The 22,032-nt window shown below is 40.9% G+C and overlaps 1 protein-coding gene across 8 annotated transcripts in view; it reads left to right on the plus strand.

Annotated features, from left to right (window-relative positions):
- LRRC56 (leucine rich repeat containing 56) overlaps positions 1-22,032 on the plus strand; it is a 188,669-nt gene that overhangs the window by 152,244 nt on the left and 14,393 nt on the right. For all 8 annotated transcript variants that reach the window (XM_056527096.1, XM_056527098.1, XM_056527093.1 and 5 more), the window contains 3 exons: positions 13,250-13,421; positions 20,842-21,015; positions 21,165-21,229. In XM_056527096.1, coding sequence (XP_056383071.1) covers positions 13,250-13,421; positions 20,842-21,015; positions 21,165-21,229 — 411 coding nt within the window. The remainder of the gene's footprint in view (positions 1-13,249; positions 13,422-20,841; positions 21,016-21,164; positions 21,230-22,032) is intronic.

The raw sequence follows: 22,032 nt of genomic DNA on the forward strand, positions 1-22,032 counted from the left end.
GCCTGATTTAGCATCTCAGATTTCCACTCAACGACAGGAGCTTAGAGGACTTCTCTTATTCCAATATGAGAAAAACCTCAGAAGAACAAAAGCGAAATTCTATTCTCAAAATGACAAAGCAGGGAAACTGTTAGCATCCCGTTTAAAATCCAGACACACCAAATCCCGCATTGCACACTTAATACACCCTACTTCTGGCGCCACTTGCTATACCCCAGATGGGATAGCTGAGTGCTTCCAGGCTTTCTACTCTTCATTGTATAATCTGCAAGACTCCATTCCCTCCCCGCCACGACTAGAGGAATCTATAGACTCTTTTCTTTCTGGTCTACAATTACCAAAGCTTTCTGAGCAACAGCGGAACACACTTAATCTCCCCATTACACTGACTGAGGTAGTGAAAACGATAAAATCTATCCCACCCCAAAAGGCCCCAGGTCCCGACGGATTTCTTAATTTATATTATAAAACCTTTTGTGATATTATATCACCACACCTTCGAAATTTTTGTCAAACGGCCCTTAACAGAGGGGCTTTCCCTAAAGAAAACCTTCAGGCTTTGATAGTAACGCTCCCCAAACCAGGGAAATCTCAGGATATCCCCCAAAATTATAGGCCCATTTCCCTACTCAATCAAGATCTAAAGATTTTCGCCAAATTAATTGCCTCACGCTTGGCGGCGGTGTTGCCTTCTCTGATTAATGCTGATCAGTCTGGCTTTGTGCCTGGCCGCCAAGCAGCAGACAACACTAGACGCCTGTTAAACGTCTTTTACCATGTTGAGAGGACACGCGCCCCTGCCTTGGTCCTTGCACTCGATGCCGAGAAGGCGTTTGACAGGCTCCGCTGGTCGTATGCCTTCTCGGTGTTACGGCATTTGGGCTTTACTGGCCCCATTATGCAAGCAATTATGTCGCTCTATGCCTGCCCCACAGCTAGAATATTTACTAATGGAGTTCTGTCCACTCCCTTAAACATTACTAATGGCACGAGGCAGGGGTGCCCTCTCTCCCCTCTCATATTCATTTTATGCCTAGAGCCCCTGGCACAAGCCATCCGCTCTAGTGCTGAAATATCGGGGGTTACAATTGGGGGAAAAACCCACCTCATTTCCCTATACGCAGATGACATTATCCTCTCTCTTACCAAGCCCCTTGTTTCAACCCCAGCTGCCCTAGCCATAATCCACAACTTTGGCACATTGTCATATTACCATCTTAACACCTCAAAAACACAGGCTTTGCCTCTCTTCATGACCGACCAGACAACACGACTCTTCAAACATACATACCCTTTTGATTGGCGTTCTTCAGATGTAACATATTTAGGTATTAAACTAGCCTCCCCTCATAAACTTTTATTCCAACTCAACTATGAACCCTTCCTGAAAGTAATAGCAGAAGAGGCACAGAGACTGGCCCATTATGATATTTCATGGGTGGGGCGGGTTGCCACATTTAAAATGTTTCTACTCCCGAAGTTTCTATATCTTTACAGAACTCTACCTATTATGGTTCCTAATTCTTTTTTTTCAGCAGCCCAAGCGATTCTAACCAAGTTTGTCTGGTCAGATAAGAAGCCGAGATTAGCGGGCTCTATACTAATGAAAGCAAAAGAGGCAGGGGGTCTGGGCTTACCGGATCTTCGTGCTTACTATATAGCCACCTTGGTTGGTTCTCTGCGAGGCTGGTGGAAAGGTCGCCTAGACACACCCTGGGTACACATTGAACATACTTATATGTCCCCGTACCAATGCTCGGACGCGTTGTTACACCCCCTCTGGGACTCTGTCTCCCCACTACCACTTCATAACCCTATTATTAAAGCTTCATATGCTGCGTGGCTAAAATACCTAAAAGCGGCAGCTGCTGACAGTGTTGTCTCAGACCATTCCCTTCCCCTAACATTTATTCAGGCTTCTATTCCCCAGTTAGCCCTACAGAGATGGTCCCTTCATGGCATTACCCATGTTAGACATTTACATGAAACAGGACAACTAATGACGTTCCAAGCCTTACAGCTAAAGTATCATATCCCACAACGTGATTTCTACATGTACCTGCAGATTAGGCATTTTCTTAACACCTTGTCCCCTTCAGGTGTCCGTCCTCACCCGGCCACACTCGTTTTCTTAAACAGCAACCTAAAAGGACTGAGTATGATATATGCCACTTTCACACATTCTACCAGCTTTTATAAATCACATCCTTTCCGCACTTGGGAACGATCATTGGGTGTTACACTAGACGAACACGATTGGAAACAGGCATTCCGGATGGCACATAGGGCTTTCCAATGCGTCTCCCACGTGGAGTCCCTGACTAAAACCACTCTACAATGGTACTACACTCCTGAGAAATTGTCACTTATATACCCTGACTCTTCGCCCCTATGTTGGCGGAATTGTGGGAATACAGGTAGCCTTGTACATGTACTGTGGGAATGCCCAGCTATTACTGCTTACTGGTCGGCCTGCAGAACCCTTTTGGAAGACGTGTTACACATCCAGACTCCCTGGTCCCCTCAGTTTGTTTTACTCCTTATTAATATGCACTCTATTCCTCCAAAGTTGCGGGAGTTGGCTAGCATTGCCTGTGTTATTGCCAAGATAACGCTCACTAAAGAATGGAAGTCTCCAACTGTGCCCTCCATTACGGAAGTAGTCAATAAATTGAACGTAACTTGCACTTATGAACGTACTATAGCTCTGGGGAACGGTACACATCACAAATTTCAAACACGCTGGGCTAACTGGATTGCCTCAACCTACTCTACCATTACGGTATGATGGTCGCGATGCGCCATCTTATCCCACCTCTTGTCACTCCATCACACCTGCCTTGCTCAAAGCTGATTGTCATCCCAAACAATGTACTTTAGGATGCGAATACAATAGACAACCACGTGTGACACACCCTGGAAACTTTAGCATTACTTGACCGTTGACCTTTGCCAACTTTAGCTATATTCCAACGTCAGCGTAGACACTGCATATCTCCTTACCCTCTCTATTTTAGTAGAACGTATTCATTTAGACTAAAGGTACCACATTATCCCGATCTGTTCACATTTTTTTTATTTTTTTTTTTTTTTATTTTTTTTTTATTTTTCTTTTATTATTATTTCTATTTCTTTGTTTATAAGACATGTTCTCTATGTGCCTGCGCTGCCATTGTTTCAGTTGCACTGACAACTTTGTAACCTTTAACTATGTCAGATTCTGTATGGCATTGTGGGCTTATGCTTGTTTATTGTCCATTATATCTGTTGTTCAACAAAAAAAATATTTCAATAAAAATTATTGAAACAGAGAGGTGACTAGGGGTGGACTAGACAATAAGGACCCGCACGTCCTAGGGATTCTGGCTATGGGGACCTATACACACAGGTACCGGATAGAATGCGGTACCGGGACACCACACCTCTAACAATTGCTGGCCTTCATTGCTGGCATACTTTTCATCGCATATTTGGTAAATTACAGACCTTCCCATACAGATACTTACTCTGTCCATACCTGGTTTGAATGTCTCTACCTGAATAGAGAAATATATAAATTCTATTTCATGTCTATATGAAAAAAAGAACATGCTTTCTTTTGAAGAGGTGTGCCAAAGGTACACTATTTCTTCGAAAGATTTCTACAAATACCTTCAAATCCTTACTTTAACAATGGCCATCTAGGGGGTGGATCTATAATTTAGAAGCATATCAAAGTGTGTCTGGAGGAAAGAGGGGTATTAGACCGATATATAATTTACTAGAACAAACACTTTCCTCACTCGCACCATGTAAATGGACACAAAAATCACTTCCCTGTGTGACACATATGGAAATTGTGGTTAAAACAAGGTTACAGTTCGTATCTTACATCGGATAAACTGCATAATATGTGCCCAGATTAATTGCCATTGTGTTGGCGGGAATGTGGAGGAGAGTACAATAATGTACATATACAATGGTCCTGTCCAAAATTAGCAGCATATTGGAAAACAGTGAGATCTATAATTAACGCAATGTCAAGGCAACATATTCCTCCTACACCGGATATAGCATTGTTGCTTTTAGACCTACATAACATACAATCAATAATTATTGTGTGTACAGTGCTCACACTGGCTAAATTAACTATTTCCAGACATTGGAAATCTGATATACTTCCATCCCCTTCAGAACTTACAACCTGATTTCAGCTATCTGATCACTGGGAGAAAGCAATCTGTCTGAACACAAAATAAAAAATTTCACAGCTCAGTGGAGACCTTGGTCCCTATCGGTTTATGCAAAAGCCTCAATAGGAGGGGATTATTGTATCCCTATATTTTTTTGGTACAAAGTGGAGATACTTGTGGATATTTTTTTTTTCTTTTTCTTTCTTCTTCTTTTAAAGTTGTATGGTTGGTATATTTTGATTGGTATATTGGTTGTATGAATAAAATCCATACAACCATCAATAGTTCTGAATTAAATCTACTCTATCATGTAGTCCATTAGGGAAGCCAACGTTCAACATGGGGATCCACAATCCTTCTCTATTTAGCAATTTGACCCTTTTATTACCTCTTCTCTACCCATTTTAATCCTAGTGTTTTTGAGTGTATTAACATCTCCACCATGACTCCTAACATGCTAAACATCTGATAAGGTAAACAGTCCCATTCATACACTTAAGCAACACAATGTAACTCCAAGACAATCACACTTCTGTGAAATCACACTGTCCACTCAGGAAGCAACACTGATTGACAATCAATTTCACATGCCCCCACCACCTAGCTTTAATAGATATGTGTCTGAGACAGCGCTTGCCAATTCAATAATACGTTTTGTTATATCCATTATATATCGGTGTGCACTATCAGGAGAGCACATCTATTGGCCAAGCAGCAGTCCAGCCACTGATCACATCCAAATCCATTCAGCGCTAGTGAATTTTTCTAATTTCACATGCTGTTGTGCAAATGGAACAGACAACAGGTGGAAATGATAAAGGATTGGTTCTGCAGGTGGTGACCACAGACCACTTCTCAGTTCCTATGCTTCCTGGCTGATGTTTTGGTCACTTTTTAATGCTGGCAGTGCTTTCACTCTAGTGGTAGCATGAGACAGAGTCTGCTACCCACACAAGTGGCTCAGGTAATGCAGCTCATCCAGGATGGCACATCAATGTGAGCTGTGGCAGGAAGGTTTGCTGTGTCTGTCAGTGTAGTGTCCAGAGCATGGAGGCACTACCAGGAGACAGTCCAGTACATCAGGAGATGTGGAGGAGGCTGTAGGTGGGCAACAACCCAGCAGCAGGACCGCTACCTCTGCCTTTGTGTAAGGAGTAGACGAAGGAGCACTGCCAGAGCCCTGCAAAATTACCTCCAGCAGGCTGCAAATGTGCATGTGTCCACTCAAACAGTCAGAAACAGATTCCATGAGGGTGGTATGAGGGCCTAACGTCCACAGGTGGGGGTTGTGCTTACAGCCCAACACCGTGCAGAATGTTTGGCATTTGCCAGAGAACACCAAGAGTGGCAAATTTGCCACTGGCGCCCTGTGCTGTTCACAGATGAAAGTAGGTTCACACTGAGCACATGTGACAGACGTGACAGAGTCTGGAGATGCCGTGGAGAACATTCTGCTGCCTGCAACATCTTCCAGCATGAACGGTTTGGCAGTGGGTCATTAATGGTGTGGGCAAGCATTTCTTTGTTCCTCCACTAGGTACCATTTTGCAAGAGAATGAGCATATACATAGTTGCAATATGTTTTATTTTCTGATGCTCTAAGACAAAGGTAGGTCTTGTGTCTATAGTTTCATCATTATTCTGTATTTTATCCCGTAGCAACTCAAATCTAAAGAGCCCTTACTTTCTGAGATGCCGCAATAAACAAAATTATAAGAAGACTTGATTCTGCAGTGTATGAAACATATTGATCATTGGTGGAGCAGTTTCTACTGCTCTGTATGAATTTACCATAAGGCAAGTTGCGAGCAATATGCTTTGGGTGATATGATCTTGCATGCAATACAATATTGCATGCTGTATTTTTCCTGAACGTAAATGTGACAATGTCATTGCCACAAACCTGCAAACCTGACAGTTTTTTGTAGTAAAAAAAAAAGGTTATATTCCTTTTGCATTAATACTAGGGATGTCCCGATACAATTTTTTTAAGACCTAGTAAGCGTACCGATACTTTAATTCTAGTACTTTATTTTAAAGGGAATCTGACAGCAAGGTGACGCGGTTTCTGGCACTGCTTACCGTGCTGATATGTGGGTTCCTTGTTGTGTGCAATGGAGGCGGCTGCTGTAGTATGAGCCAAGATTTCTCTCTTCTCCATTGGGCAGAACAGGGAATTTGCATTGGCGGTGAAACCGATGTCTCTGGAGCGATTGTGCTGATGATCACATGGTGAGCAGCAATAGAAAATAAGGTCACCTGCACATCAACTTATAAATTCAAGTTATTGCAAGTGACTCTGCTGTAAGATTGCCTTTAATAGTAGGGAGTATAGACCGCAGCCCCCCCCCCCCCCCCCCCTTGTAGATAGCAATAGCAGGACCCATTCCCTCAGTCAGCAGATGTTTCAGCACTTTTTTAAACTCCGGCGTAGGATCCTTTTGTAAATGGATATGTTGTGTTATCTTATGTTCATTCAATGAGCAGAACCCCCTCTCTGCCTTTATCAGCAGTGCAGATTAGACCGGAATCGTGGTAGAAAGTCCAAGTTCATACTCAGGAGATGCAGGTCAGAGTCTAAGGGATGAGGAAAAGCCAAAATCCAGTATACAGGCAGGGATCAGGATACACAGGATCAGCAGACGTACTTTAGGTCAGGCAGACAGGCTACGGAGACCTTAGCAGTGCAGGATACAATCCAAAATGCAGCCTTGCTGAGGCCTGGAACCGCAGGTGTGTCAGGCTTATATATGCAGTGCCTGGCTGAGATTGGAGGAGTATCCATTAGGGAGTGCACACTGGCTCTATAAAAATCACCCAGTGCTCACGCATGGCCCCTAGTGGAGAGAGCAGAAACTGCAGCGAGAGAAACATTAGAGCAGGAAGACCAGGAAATACAGCAGACACATTGCCAACCATCATTGTTACATAATGCATTACATTCGGCCTTGTTGAGATCCTTCTTATGTTTCTTTTTCTTGCTTGTTGTATTATTTTTATTTTTGCAGTACAAAGTAATACGTTCTCTTTGCATTAGCTCTTAAAAAACATCTAGTGCTTCATAACATTGTGTTATTGGAATACCCAATACTGCACCAACTCCTGATGATTTGGTCAGCTTCCAGGTAATTGGGTTATAGAGTGGGATTTGACCCATATACAACCCTCTGGGATAATGTATCACTCCCTGAGCTGCTAGATTTGCCTTGTATATTGCAGTGGAAGATGGTTAGGGTATATTACTTAGGGGATATATGCTCTGGTAACATAATAAAATATTTTTAACAGCTGCAGGAAGTGACAGACCTTCTACACTCTTACCATCTTCCCTATTTGTAATTCCATCATACTCTGTGTTCACAATTTCCTAGGGCATCCTTTATATCGAATGATTTATCTCTCTCCAAGTTCTTACTCTCATTTCAGGTGATAAATAAATAAATATATATATATATATATATATATATATATATATATATATATATGCTCATCTCATGCATTTTATATTACAAATGGAGACCCTCCCAAACAGAAGGAGTTGGATATAGGGAATATCTCATATGAGCAAGGGAAATTTGCCCCATCAACCCCTAGTCTCTCCTAATAATTCAGAATTAATGACCCAAATATACATTCTCCTTAGATTTTATTACACCAAGCATAGACTTGTCATCGCTTCAAGCCAGATCTCCCAGATCTGTACCCCAAATTTCCTTTCCAATATGGCACCTTTTCTATTTGCTGTGGCCGTGTCTGAAGGTCAGAGGTTACTGGACTTTAACCCCTTAAGGACTCAGCGTTTTTCAGTTCTTGCATTTTTGTTTTTCCTCTTTACCTTTTAAAAATCATAGCCCTTTCAATTTTCCATCTAAAAATCCATATGATGGCTTATTTTTTATGCCACCAATTCTACTTTGTAATGACATTAGTAATTTTCCCCCAAAATCGACAAAAAAAACCCCATTTTGTAAATTTGGGGGCTTCCATTTCTAAACAGTAAATTTTTCAGTAAAAATGACACCTTCTCTTTATTCTGTAGGTCCATACGATTAAAGTGATACCCTACTTATATAGGTTTGATTTTGTCTTACTTCTGGAAAAAATCATAACTACATGCATGAAAACTTTTCCGCATATGGGGATGTATGGGTGCTATTTTATTGTGCTGTGATCTGAAGTCTTTATCGGTACCATTTTTGTTTTGCAAACAAAAAAAACATTTCCCTCACGTTGCCGTCATCACGTCACTACACACGCCGCTCCTATTGCATGACGGGACGGTATCCTAAACTAAATGACATCAGTCATTTTACCCAAAGATATACGGCGAAACGGAAAAAATAAATAAGTGTGAGACAATTATTATATATTTTTTTTTTTAAACGCCATATTGTACATTTTGGGGGCTTCCATTTCTACGCAGTACATTTTTCGGTAAAAATGACACCTTATCTTTATTCTGTAGATCCATAAGATTAAAATGATACCCTACTTATATAGGTTTGATTTTGTCGTACTTCTGGGAAAAATCATAACTACATGCAGGAAAATGTATATCTTTTATTTTTATATATATCTTCTGACCCCTATAACTTTTTTATTTTCCTGCGTATGGGACGGTGTGAGGGCTCATTTTTTGCGCAGTGATCTGAAGTTTTTAGCGGTACAATTTTTGTATTGATAGGACTAATTTTTTCATGATATAAAAAGGGACCAAAAATACACTATTTTGGACTTTTGGAATTTTTGCCATTTTTTTGCTCGTACGCCATTGACTGTGGGGTTCAATTAACAATATATTTTTATAATTCGGACATTTCCACATTCGGCGATGCCACATGTGTTAATTTTTATTTACACAGTTTGTTTTTTTAAATGGGAAAAGGGGGGTGATTCAATCTTTTATTAGGGAAGGGGTTAAATGATCTTTATTAACTTTTTTTCACATTTTTTTGCAGTGTTATAGCTCCCATAGGGGGCTATAACACTGCACACACTGATCTTTTCCATTGATCAATGGTTTCTCATAGGAAACCATTGATTAATGATTCTGCCGCTTGACTGCTCATGCCTGGATCTCAGACACTGAGCAGTCATTCGGCGATCACACACCAGGAGGCAAGGTAAGGGACCCTCCTGCTGTCTTAAAGCTGTTCGGGATGCCGCGATTTCGCCGCGGACATACCGAACAACTCCCTGAGCTAACCGGCAACGATTTACTTTCACTTTAGACACAGCGTTCAACTTTGAACGCCCCGTCTAAAGGGTTAATAGCGCGTGGCACCGCGATCAGTGCCGCGCGCTATGACGCCGGGCCACGCCGTGGCCCCACATTATAGAACGGGAGCGGACTCAGGACGTACATTTACGTCATGGGTCCGGAGGTTAAACATACATTCTATTTGTTTTTGCTCACAACTTGATATACTTTTAAATATGAATTAATAAAGTAAGGATTTTATTTGGAAAGGGTTCCCTAGTTTGGGAATTTTGTCCCAGGAGGGTGAAAACCTGAAATGGAATAGTTTTTTGATATTGAGGACATACACATAAGTGAATATATCCCTCACACTCACTTTTGTTGCCAAGGTTTAGACATTAATGAGTCTGTTAAGTTATTTTGAGGAGACAGCAACATTAAATGCTGTTATACAGGCTGAACATTTATTACTTTACATTGTAGCAGAGTTCATTTCTTTAGTGTTGCTGTTAGACATAAACATTGAGGCAAAGGTCACATAAGAATTGCGAGATCACTATGACACAAAGGTACATACACTATATTATGAACTATACTAACTATACTTTTGGGGTTACATCCGCTTTTGCCTTTAAAACTGTATAAATGTTATATATGTTGCTTTTGATTAAAACCATGGGAGGTCTGGGGCTAAATGACCGTTATAACTTGTGGTTTCCTAGAATTAGCTTTGCGCTAGCATTGCTTTCATGCAGTTTGTATCACTGGTGTTTTTATTATTGTTTCTTATTTATGTAATGAACATTTACATAAAATAGGTGGGGGTATTAAACCTGTACACCCTGATGATGCTAGCAGGCTTAACAAAGCAACACTAGGAGCAAAACAGCTGTTGCATTGCTCATCCAACATTTCTCCTGACCTGCTATTTTATGGCTTATTAAAAAAATCATATTTTATCCCAATGAGTTAGTGAGTGCCATTTTTTATTTTGTGTTGTATTTTATTTAATTTTTTTTTAATTTCTCATATACAAGGACCCAAACTCCCAGCAGGGCACCACATTTTCTTTTCTATTTCATCATTGCTACACAAGTGGTTATTGTTTGCCAAAGTGTACATTAAAGGGTTACTCTGCTCCGCAGCGTCCGGAACATTGAGTTCCAAACGCTGTGTGCGGGCTTCCGTGTTCACGCCCGCCCCCTCGTGACGTCACGGCCTGTCCCCTCAATGAAAGTCTATGGGAAGGGGGCGTGACGGCCGTAGACTTGCATTGAGGGGGCGGAACGTGACGTCACATGACTGGGCATGATGTAACGAGGGGGCGGTCATGAAGATGGAAGCCCGCACACAGCGTTTGGAACTCAATGTTTCGGACGCTGGGTAGTAGAGTAACCCTTTAAAAGGGGTTATCCACCATAAGGTGATTTTAGTACGTACCTGGCAGACAGTAATGGGCATGCTTAGGAAGGATCTGCGCTTGTCTTGGGGCTAAATGGCTATGTTGTGAGATTACCATAACACTGTGGCTAGCTTTTTGTGAACTGGCATTTCTTGAATTTCCTTCTTTGCCTACAAATCCCAGAATTCCATTTTCCTCCCTCCCACACATCAGCCACCCCAACCTTTGAAACATAAATGAGCTGCATCCATTCAAAAGACCTGTGGTTTTCAATCAGGGTGCCTACTACTGTTGCATTAGTTGCAGATTGATCTCTCTCTCACCAAACGATCGCTCCACCCATTGAAGATGACAGGCTCCCTGTCATCAGCTGACTAGTGAGTCAGATCTCGGCTGCACTGCAACCTGAGAAAAATCTGAGACCACAGTCATTTTGTATGCTGTTAAAAATAAATATTGGGGTGAAAATCACATAAGAGTTGTGAGAAAACTGTCACACACAGCTACAGACACTATATTATGAACTACACTAACTTTATAGCCCTTGTAGCATAGTCAAATAAAAAAAAATCCTTCGATACCCCTTTAAACTTAGTGGGGAAACCTCCATTAAGTATTTGAAATGTTAGGTTGTATTCACATGTGAATCGCAGAACTTATCTAAAAATCAAAGACAAAATAGCCTGCAGTGCTATTCTGTCTGGTTTAAATACCTGACACCATGATGAAAACCCAACAGACACCAATAAAGTCAATGGGGTCCATCAGGTACTCTTTGTGTCTGGCATGTAAGGCATGTAGAACTACTGTTATTTTTGTTGTTTTCATCCTATGACTTATCAGAACTATGGAAACAATAAAAAATGAAGATGTGATGTTTTTACATATAGATTTTTATTAATAATACACTACTGCTATATAATTTTCAGATTATTTATAACATGTGGTTATAGCACTTTGTCCTTTAACATAGTTATCATTAAAGTTGCTATACCTAACATTATAATCGATGCTATTTGATGGGTGGGGGGAGGATGATCAAAAAACTTTTCATAGGCTAGGCAGCTTAATATTTTATAAATAGTGCTAAACAGTGACATGGATGGTACAACGGCTGGTAGATGGTGCCTTGATGCTACCTAAGATACAGCATTTTTCCTCTCTTTGTGGGTCAGCCACAACTGTTTGTTTTATAATAGCTTAGTAAAAGCATCTCCTCTACATGTGTTTTTCATAGCATTGACTATGTTAAATGGAACCTGTCATCACTTGCCGTATAAACTACAAGTCATTCATGTGGTCTCCCTCAGCTTCTGCCTGACCTGTATGCCTAAATTGATAGATATCACCCTATATCCAATCAAGGCTAGTGAGGCAGGGAGAAGCCTCCAAGGACTCCCTTGATGATTCTTGTCCAAGGCACCATGAAAGTGATGATACATTCATTTTAAAAAGGATTATATTTATCTGAGCGTTTCATATCTCAAAGGGCGACACGCCTTCTTTACCATGAGAACTGTGAACTTATGGAGCTGTCTACCTCAGGAACTGGTCACAGCAGGAAAAATTAACAGCTTTAAAACAGGATTAGATACATTCCTGGAACAAAATAACATTAATGCTTATGAAGAAATATAAAATCCCATCCCTTCCCCAATATCGCGCAACACCCCTACCCTTCAATTCCCTGGTTGAACTTGATGGACATATGTCTTTTTTCGACCGTACTAACTATGTAACTATATTACGAATCATATACATCAAACCAGAGCAACTTTGTGTTAAGACTTAGGTATACTTTTAGTGCAGTGTTTTCTTCAAGCCAGTTTCATAAATCTGATCACCTGAGAACAATAGATAAAGTTGCTTTTTCCAGTACATTTTAGAAAACTATGAGCCTCCAAACAAATGTGGGGGTGGGTAATGCCGGATTTGTCAGTTTCTAATGCTGGTTTTTGAGCCAACCCTTAAATAGGTACTCCGCCCCTTGACATCTTATCCCCTATCCTAAGCTTCAGGTGGCTGTGGTCCTGACGTCACACCCCCTCCATTCATGTGTATGGGAGGGGGCGTAAAGGCTGTGGTTGTGCAATAGACATGAATGGAGGGGGCGTGACATCACGACCATGAATGCCCGAAACTGGCATTCTGAACATAAATGTTCAACAGGGTGCCAGGCTGAAGATCACAGGGGGTTCCAGCGGCCGGACCTTCCGCGATCAGACAACTTATCCCCTATCCTTTAGATGTCTAGGGAAGGAGTACCCTTTTTAAGTGGATTCAACAGGATCCTTTGTTTAAATTCCATATACTGTACGTTTAGAATCCACTTCTGGTATTTGCACACAAAACTGCAGTGTATTTTTTTCCCAAAAAAAATTGCTGTGTATAAACCTACCGTAAAAAACTGTCAGACATGTATTCAAAATCCTCGATAGTGGTCTGAAGTTTACTGTGTATGGTTTTTCTTCTCAGTCTTCAGATTACAATTACCGTGTAGTATTGCAAAAAATGATCCCACAATTGCAATATCTTGATGATGTCCCAGCTGATCAGATAAACCCAAACACACCACGGACTTCAAACCAGGACTGGATGATGGTATTGGACTCGATCAAAGAAAGCTCTGTGGGCTTAACATCTGTGGGTAAGTGCTACCAAAAAATGTTAAAGTGGTAATTTTTTATTTTTTTAAAATCAACTGGTGCCATAAAGTTTAACAGATTTGTCGAAGTACTTCTATTTAAAAATCTTAATTCTTCCAGTACTTATCAGCTGCTGTATACTACAGAGGAAGTTTTTTTCTTTTTGAATTTCTTTTCTGTCTGACCACAATGCTCTCTGCCGACACCTCTGCCCATGTCAGGAACTGTCCAGAGCAGGAACAATTCCCCATAGCAAACCTCTTCTGCTCTGGACAGTTCCTGACATGGACAGAGGTGTCTGCAGAGAGCACTGTAGTCAGACAGAAGGGAAATTAAAAAAGAATAGGGCTTCCTCTGTATTATACAGCATCTGATAAGTACTGGAAGGATTAAGATTTTTAAATAGAAGTAATTTACAAATCTGTTGAACTTTCTAGCACCTGTTGATTTAAATAAAAAATGTTTTCCACCGGAGTATCCCTTTAAGTGTATTGTAAAATGGCAAGGATGGTGGTCTACTAATAGTTATCGAACTAGTTAAAATTCGCAAAAAATATACAGTGATCCCTCAACTTACAATGGCCTCAACATACAATAGTTTCAACATACAATGGTCTTTTTTGGACCAGACTCAACATACAATGTACAGACAGTCCAGATCTGTGAAACATGTCAATGGCTGGAAGAACTGACCAATCAGAATGGGCATTCACTGGTAAAACACCTGTATTACTGAAGCGTATGCACTGACTGACTGGCTGTCTGGTAGCGCCCGCTACAGTACAAGGAGGTATTACATGTTCTGTACTACTCTTTACCTGTGCCACAGTTAGCTGCTCTTTTAGACACCCAGTAAGGGCGGCTCCATTTTACTTTTTTAGGACATTGTGTGTACTGTACAGTTCTCTGAAGAAGCTCCTGACCTCTACATAGACAGTGATTTACAACTCTCAGCAGATCTTTCTTAGGCCCCTTTCACACTATAAAATTCATCCGTTAAAAGATCCATTATAAACATCCGTTAGAAAAGCCTTAATAACGGATGTTAAACGTCCATTCCAAAATTCCATTCAAGTCTATGTGATTTTTTGATTATCTGTTATGACCCGTTATAGCTAGTCATTAATAACAGACATTATTTGTGACGGAAGAAAAAACGGCACCCGTCACAAGAAACGGGTAAATTAACGGCCGTTATTTTTAACATTGAAGTCTATGACAAACGGATGAGCCTTTATGTCATCCGTTTGCACCTGGTTTATAATATCCGTTATTTACTTCTGAGCATGCTCAGAAGAGGTGACATCAGCAGACTCCAGCAGTTCTGAGGGACTACTACTACTCCCATCATGGAACAGTAGTAGTAGTAGTAGATGGGAGTAGTAATTCCCTGGCTGCAGGAGTCTGCAGACAGCTGGGGAGGCTACATTAGTGTTTGTACTACTACCCCCATCATGAATCAGTGTGTTCCATGATGGGGGTTGTAGTACAACGGCTGAGGGATTGATCGCACCGGGTTTCACTTCTGAAACCCGATGCGATCAGAAGTTATTCAGCAGGGGAGCGTGCGGCAAGTTCTGCTACCCTGCGATGTATAGTGTGTTTTAACTTTCATTTTTACATCCCCCGCCGGGAGCCCTGAATGGCCGGTACCGAGGAGCCAATCAGGGCTCCCAGCAGGAGATTTAAAAATTGACATTGTGAGTAGCAGGGGGGACATATCTATAGTAAAAGCGCTGTGGGGGGCAAGATATATAGCGCAGCAGGGGGGGGGGGGAGACATATAGCCTATATATCTAGCCCCCCAGCGCATTTATACCGTATATACTCAAGTATTACCCGACCCGAATATGAGCCGAGGCCCCTAATTTCACCCCAAAAACCCAGGAAAAGTTATTGACTTGACTATAAGCCTAGGTTGGGAAATACATCATTCCCCCCTTTCATCATCACCGCCTGTCAATCCCTTCAGCCATCGGCTGTCCGGGCATGCTGGGAGTTGTATGTTTTAACCTATAGATTCCCCTAGGGGAATCCAAAAACACCCTATTTTCATATATATATATATATATATATATATATATATATATATATTATACTTTATGGTGATCCCACAGGCTTTATTAAATAATAATTAAAGTGCACTAAATGATACAGAACTACACACGGTTAAAAAGTTAGCAAAAGAAGCAGCTCAATATGTATTTTCTGTATTGGTGTTCAGTATGTAGAGGCTGACGATACGTCCTCTGCTAATATCAATCGTCCCTAGTAAATATGCAGAGCGTGCCTGCAGTGCACGTCCTGCATCCAGAGCTGCTGCTATGCTTTTAGTTTAAAATGTTTCCCTACTCAGCCCCCCTCAACATGTTTCGCTGCTCCCACAGCTTTGTCAAGAGGTAGAGGGGGGGGCTGAGTAGGGAAACTATTATTTATGTGGGAAAATTTAAAAGAAAACCGCAATTTAGCAAATTTTGGAAGGTTTTGTTTTCACGCTGTACACTTTATAGTAAATATAACATGTTTCCTTTATTCTGTGGGTTAATACAATTAAAATGATACCCATGATTATATGCTTTTCCGTAATTGTACCGCTTGAAAAAAAATCTCAAACTATTTTAACTATTTTAAGTAAAATTGCCCTATTAACCCACCTATAACTTTCTAATTTTTCTGTATGAGGGCTCATTTTTTGCGCCCTGATCTTTAGTTTTTATCGGTGCCACACATGCTTAGGTTTTACTTTTTATAAATGTTTTTGGGAATAAAATGTGACAAAAATGCAGCAATTTTAGACTTTTTAATTTTTTTTACGTTTTACGCCGTTCACTGTACAGGATAATTAACAATATATTTTGACAGTTCAGACTTTTATGCACGTGGCAATACCAAATATGTTTATAAAAAAATGTTATGCTTTTTTGGGGGGTAAAATGGGAAAAACTGATGATTTACGTTTTTATTGGGGGGAGTGGATTTTTCAATTTTTTTTTATTTTTAACATTTTTTAAAGTTTTTTTTACACTTTAATAGTCCCCATAGGGAACTATTTATAGCAATCATACTGTTCAGTGCTATGCATAGGGCATAGCACTGATCAGTGTTATCGGTGATCTTCTGATCTGCTTGATCTCAGACCAGAGCATAAGACGCCGGGAGACAGACGGAGGCAGGTGAGGGGACCTCTGTCCGCCATTATGTGTGATCGGATCCCCGCGGCAGTGCTGTGGGTGGCGATCCTATCATCCATTTAAAGTACAGCAGATGCCGTGATCTGTATTGATCACGGCATCTGAGGGGTTAATGGCAGACATCCACGCGATCGCAGATGTCCGCCATTACCGGCGGGTCCCTGGCTGCTGATAGCAGGTGGGACCTGCCGCGCATGACGCAAACACCGTTCCGGTGCTCGCGGTCATGGCGGAGCGTAAATGTATGTCATGGTGTGTTAAGTACCACGGCACCATGACGTACATTTACAGCCATTGTCGTTAAAGGGGTGCTTTGGTAGAAAACTTTTTTTTTTTTTTTTCAACTGGTGGCAGAAAGTTAAACAGATTTGTAAATGACTTCTATTAAGAAATCTTTACCCTTCCAGTACTTTTTAGCAGCTGTATGCTACAAAGGAAATTCTTTTTTTGTTTTGTCTACAGTGCTCTCTGCTGACACCTGATGCCATATCAGGAACTGTCCAGAGCAGAATATCCCCATTGCAAACCTATGCTGCTCTGGACAGTTCCTGACACGAACAGAGGTGTCAGCAGAGAGCACTGTGGACAAGACAAAAAAGAAATTCAAAAAGAAAGTAATTTACAAATCTATTTAACTTTCTGGCACCAGTTGATTAAAAAAAAAAAAAAAAATTTCTCCTGAGTACCCCTTTAATGTTCCCTAACTACTAGTTAGGCTAGCCTCTGATGGCTCCCTTACACTCTATACACACACACACACACACACACACACACACAACTGGATCCTGCTCCCCTGTATTTTTATAGCACATCCCCAGAAGGAAGCATGAAGGTCAGTGCTAAGCTTTATAGCCTGTAGAACCATTACTCTCCACAAGCTGCTGGAGCTTCTCCCTGTGTGTCTGTCTGTCTCTGTCTTTCTTTAGCCACTGCCCTCTCCATAGGCTTTTTTTATGGGCAGCTGTAGTATGCCCCACGCCCCTCCCCCGACCACATTGTATTGTTAGGTTATTTTAAATTTGGTGTTGAGCTGAGTGTTAGTGTAGCATGCTGTGCAATGTATAACTTAGGGAACCTGTGCTATGTATTGTACTGCCATGCTTTATTTGATTGTAATTTATTGTATTACTTGTTATGACTGAACGATCAATAAAGCTCTTTCAATAACCTAATGCACTTTTTCTTGCACTTGGGTGATAGAGATCACATTCCTTATCTCTAATACTACGATGAGTTGATCTATCTCAGGGCAGATTCTAGCAGTATTTTCTCATTCATAGTTTTATTGAATTAACCCCTTAAGGACCAAGCATTTTTCTGTTTTTACACTTTCGTTTTTTCCTCCTCACCTTTTAAAAATCATAACCCTTTCAATTTTGCACCTAAAAATCCATATGAGGGCTTATTTTTTGTGCCACCAATTCTACTTTGGAATGACATGAGTCATTTTACACAAACATTTATGGCGAAACGGAAAAAAAAATCATTGTGCGACAAAATTGAAGAAAAAACACCATTTTGTAAATTTTGGGGGCTTCTGTTTCTAGGCAGTACATTTTTCGGTAAAAATTACACTTTATCTTTATTTTGTAGGTCCATACGGTTAAAATGATACCCTACTTATATAGGTTTGATTTTGTCGCACTTCTGGAAAAAATCATAACTACATGCAGGAAAATTTATACATTTAAAATTGTCCTTTTCTGACCCCTATAACTTTTTTTTAATTTTCCACGTACAGGGCGGTTTGAGGGCTCATTTTTTGCGCCGTGATCTGAAGTTTTAATCGGTACCATTTTTATTTTGATTGGACTTTTTGATCGCTTTTTATTCCTTTTTTTATGGTATGAAAAGTGACCAAAAATACGCTATTTTGGACTTTGGAATTTTTTTGCATGTACGCCATTGACCGTGCTGTTTAATTAATGATATATTTTTATAGTTCAGACATTTACGCATGCGACGATACTACATATGTTTATTTTTATTATGGTTACATATTTTTAATATGGAATTTGGGAAAAGGGGGGTGATTTAAACTTTTAATAAAGAAGGGGTTAATGTGTGTGTTTTTAAACTTTTTTTAAACTTTTTTTTTTTACACTTTTAGTCCCCTTAGGGGACTTTTAGGAGGAATCATTTGATTCCTCATACAGATGAATGGGATTGCATACAATCCCATTCATCTGTGTGCTCTGCGCTCGATTGATAAAGCCTGGTCCTGCCAGGCTTTATCATTCAGAGAGCCGGAGCCGACACAGGAGGAGAGGTAAGCCCTCAGGCTACCTCAGTAGTGGATCGCTCCCCCGCGATCGCGCTGCGGGGGAGCGATCCACCCCACTGGACCACCAGGGACTGTATACAGGCACCTTTAGACGCTGCTGTCAACTTTGACAGCGGCGATCTAAAGGGTTAATAGCCGGCCGCGGCGATCGCCGCATGTCGGCTATTAACGCCGGCCCCCAGCTACAGGAATCAGCTGGGGGCTGGCCGGTATGACGCGGGCTCGAGTCGGGAGCCCGCGTCATACCCCGGTAACGGCCATTGGACGAGTATAGACGTCCATGGTCGTTATCGGGTTAAAGGAAAAACAGAAGAAGGCAAGGGAACAGAAAAATGAAAAAAAAAAAAAGGAATAGAAAGAGAGGGGAAGTTCATACATCACAAAATATGTCAAAAGGAAAAAACGTACATAAGCATTTACATGAACTCAGATATGCAAATTACAGGTGTGATGCATGCTGCTATTAAAATCAAAAAAGCTGCTATTAAAATCATAAATGAACCAATATATACTAGTAGAAGAATATCCTTATCTAACTAGGACCTCAAGATACTTCTCTGGAGGTTAATGCTCTTGCCCTAAAAAAAAGGAGGAGAAGCCTGCAAAAATTGCAAGCTGACATGGAGCCACAGCCAACTAAAATAGAGAGTTAATAAATTCCTAACATGATATGGAATGAGCATTTATAACCCTCTACCTGCAGATATATCATGGGTATATGTCTAGTCATATAAGAAAAGCCAAATAAAAGAGAGTTAAAGTGTAGCTCCCACCAAGTTATATATAATCTAATATGTCCCTACCTATTAATAATCTAGCCCTAACCCCCTACCTGGCTTTAAAAACATTTTAAATCACTTTAATAGAGCAGATTTAGTGCTTCTAAATCTGCTCTATCAAGCATGGCAGGAAGCAGCGCTTCCCAGCAGGCACGACGTCACTGATGCCTTGCTGGGCGCTTGCTTCCGCCCTCAGATCGTCTATGCAGCGCTCCTGTCAGGAGCGCGCATAGATGATCTGCCAATAGCACGGCAGGCAGCTCCGGGGTCTCCTCCTCCCTGTTTAGCTGTGCATGTGCTATCCAGGGAGGAGGAGTAGAGGAGCAACGCCGGCCTGCCGTGCACGATATTACTGCCGGTGTGAGGTGGTTTTTTGCACCCCGTAGATCCATGCGTCCACCTCACACCGGCAAATATAAGACCTCAGATCAGACTTGCCCATCCGGAGGATCAGCGCAGCAATGAGTGCTCGCGCTGCCTCCGGACAGGGTAACGGGGGCGGGCGAGCGGGGCCGCGCGCAAGGCCAGTGTTGCTGGCCAATGCGCGCAGCCCCAGCTATCAGCGTGCTCGCTCTCGCCTGTTTGATTGACAGGCCTCCCGCCTGAATTCAGCAGTGCCTGAATTTCGACTCATTGCCAGGCTGAAATGAGTCGAAATTCAGTGGTGACGTCACTGCTGAATGCATTCGGCCACTAGGAGGGCGACCCCTAGTGGCTGAATTTAAAAGTGATTTTAAAGTTGTTTAAAATCACATTTTTTAAATAAAGTATATTAGAGATATGTTGTAGTACTTAAGTAATGCAACATATCAATTTTTGTACTTCATGACAGTGCCCATTTAAGTAAAAGGGAGAAAGTTGGAGAGAGAACACAATAATTTGTGATCCTACGTGGAAGGCACAATATAGAAGATCTCAAGAAGCATATAGTGTCTTATACATGTCAGAGTGCGTAAAAGTGACCCATGGTAGCCATATTAGCAGTATTTTCATACTGAATGATGACTTCTGGGGAAGAGCAAAAGGAAAGATACCTGATAAGGTGTAATATATTACAATGTTTACTACTTTTGCTTGTACTATTGATTTGTGTAAAGTTGTTGAGCGTATAGTGTCTATATTACCATGGAGTAAATGATCAAACTGATCAATGAAAATGTGTTTTAAGACCCGGAGACTGCCCAAAGAAAGACAGCAGTAAGACCCAGTACAGCCCGGCCTGTAATAAGCAGACGACCACACTCTGCCCCAAGACCCTCAAGTGCTGGAAGAATTGTCAATAGCACACTTGAACCATCGGATGACTCTCCAGTTGAAGATGAAGCCAGTGACCTAACTCATGGTAATATTATTTTAGGAAGTAGGTTCATATGTGAATTACTCTTGTTTTTAATGTTGTTGTGCTACATAGGGACTCTCTGTGCTTTAATTTATTAGACTATTGATTCATTTTATTGTATTTTTATTGATGTCTTATTTGATCATGCAAAGGTGTTAGCAAAGTCATCTGTGGGAATCCTATTAAAGCTCTTCGCACAAGAAAAGAAAAGTTAGAGGTAAGGATCATTTTGGAAATTATTGTAAATTTTGTAAATTTTGTAATTTTCAAGAATATTTCCAGGTAAACAGAAGTGAGGCCAGATTAGTGGGCCATTATTAAAACCATAAGAATCATGAGCCATCCATCTTCTGAATTTTTGTTACAGATAGTGTTATTGAAACAGTGAGGCCTCTTTGCAAGTTTTTCCATGGGTTCCCTTGTTTATTCGTTACATCCCTGTCTGTGACATTATTTAAAATACTCAGTCAGTATAGTAACTGTGGAGAGTGTGATGTCATAACATGACTATGTAAAAGATTATTATTATTTAAAGCCTATAGCCAATCATCTTGCTGCTATAGAGGCCTTCCAGTATCTTCTCCACAATAAACACCTATTGATAAGTACATCACAACCTCTGGAAAGCAGTCAAGGGTATCCAGGTCCAATATGATATATAAAGGTCCCTTGGTGACTGATGTGAATTTATCCAATCTACTAGAAAATCACCAATTAGGCTCAAGATAAATTAAAACTTAGCTTTTACTTAAAGCTTAATACCTACTCTACAAGGGTCCCTACCTCATCAATATAAACCTCATATTACTAAGTGTGGATAGGAGATGAGGAACAACATAAATACATTATTTTACAAAAGTAAAAGTGGCAGCTCTCTCATGCCAATGCATTTTGCCCATTTGTTATTGGGCTCATAAGGAAGGAAGAGAAAGCCACAGTCATTTATAAGATATTGTCTAAAAAGAAGGAAAAACAGCGCTCCGTGGTGTATTAAAAGAGGACAATAGGGTGTATAAAACA

This window comes from Hyla sarda, chromosome 6 (genome assembly GCF_029499605.1).
Source record: "Hyla sarda isolate aHylSar1 chromosome 6, aHylSar1.hap1, whole genome shotgun sequence".
In the NCBI taxonomy this organism is placed as follows: domain Eukaryota; kingdom Metazoa; phylum Chordata; class Amphibia; order Anura; family Hylidae; genus Hyla; species Hyla sarda.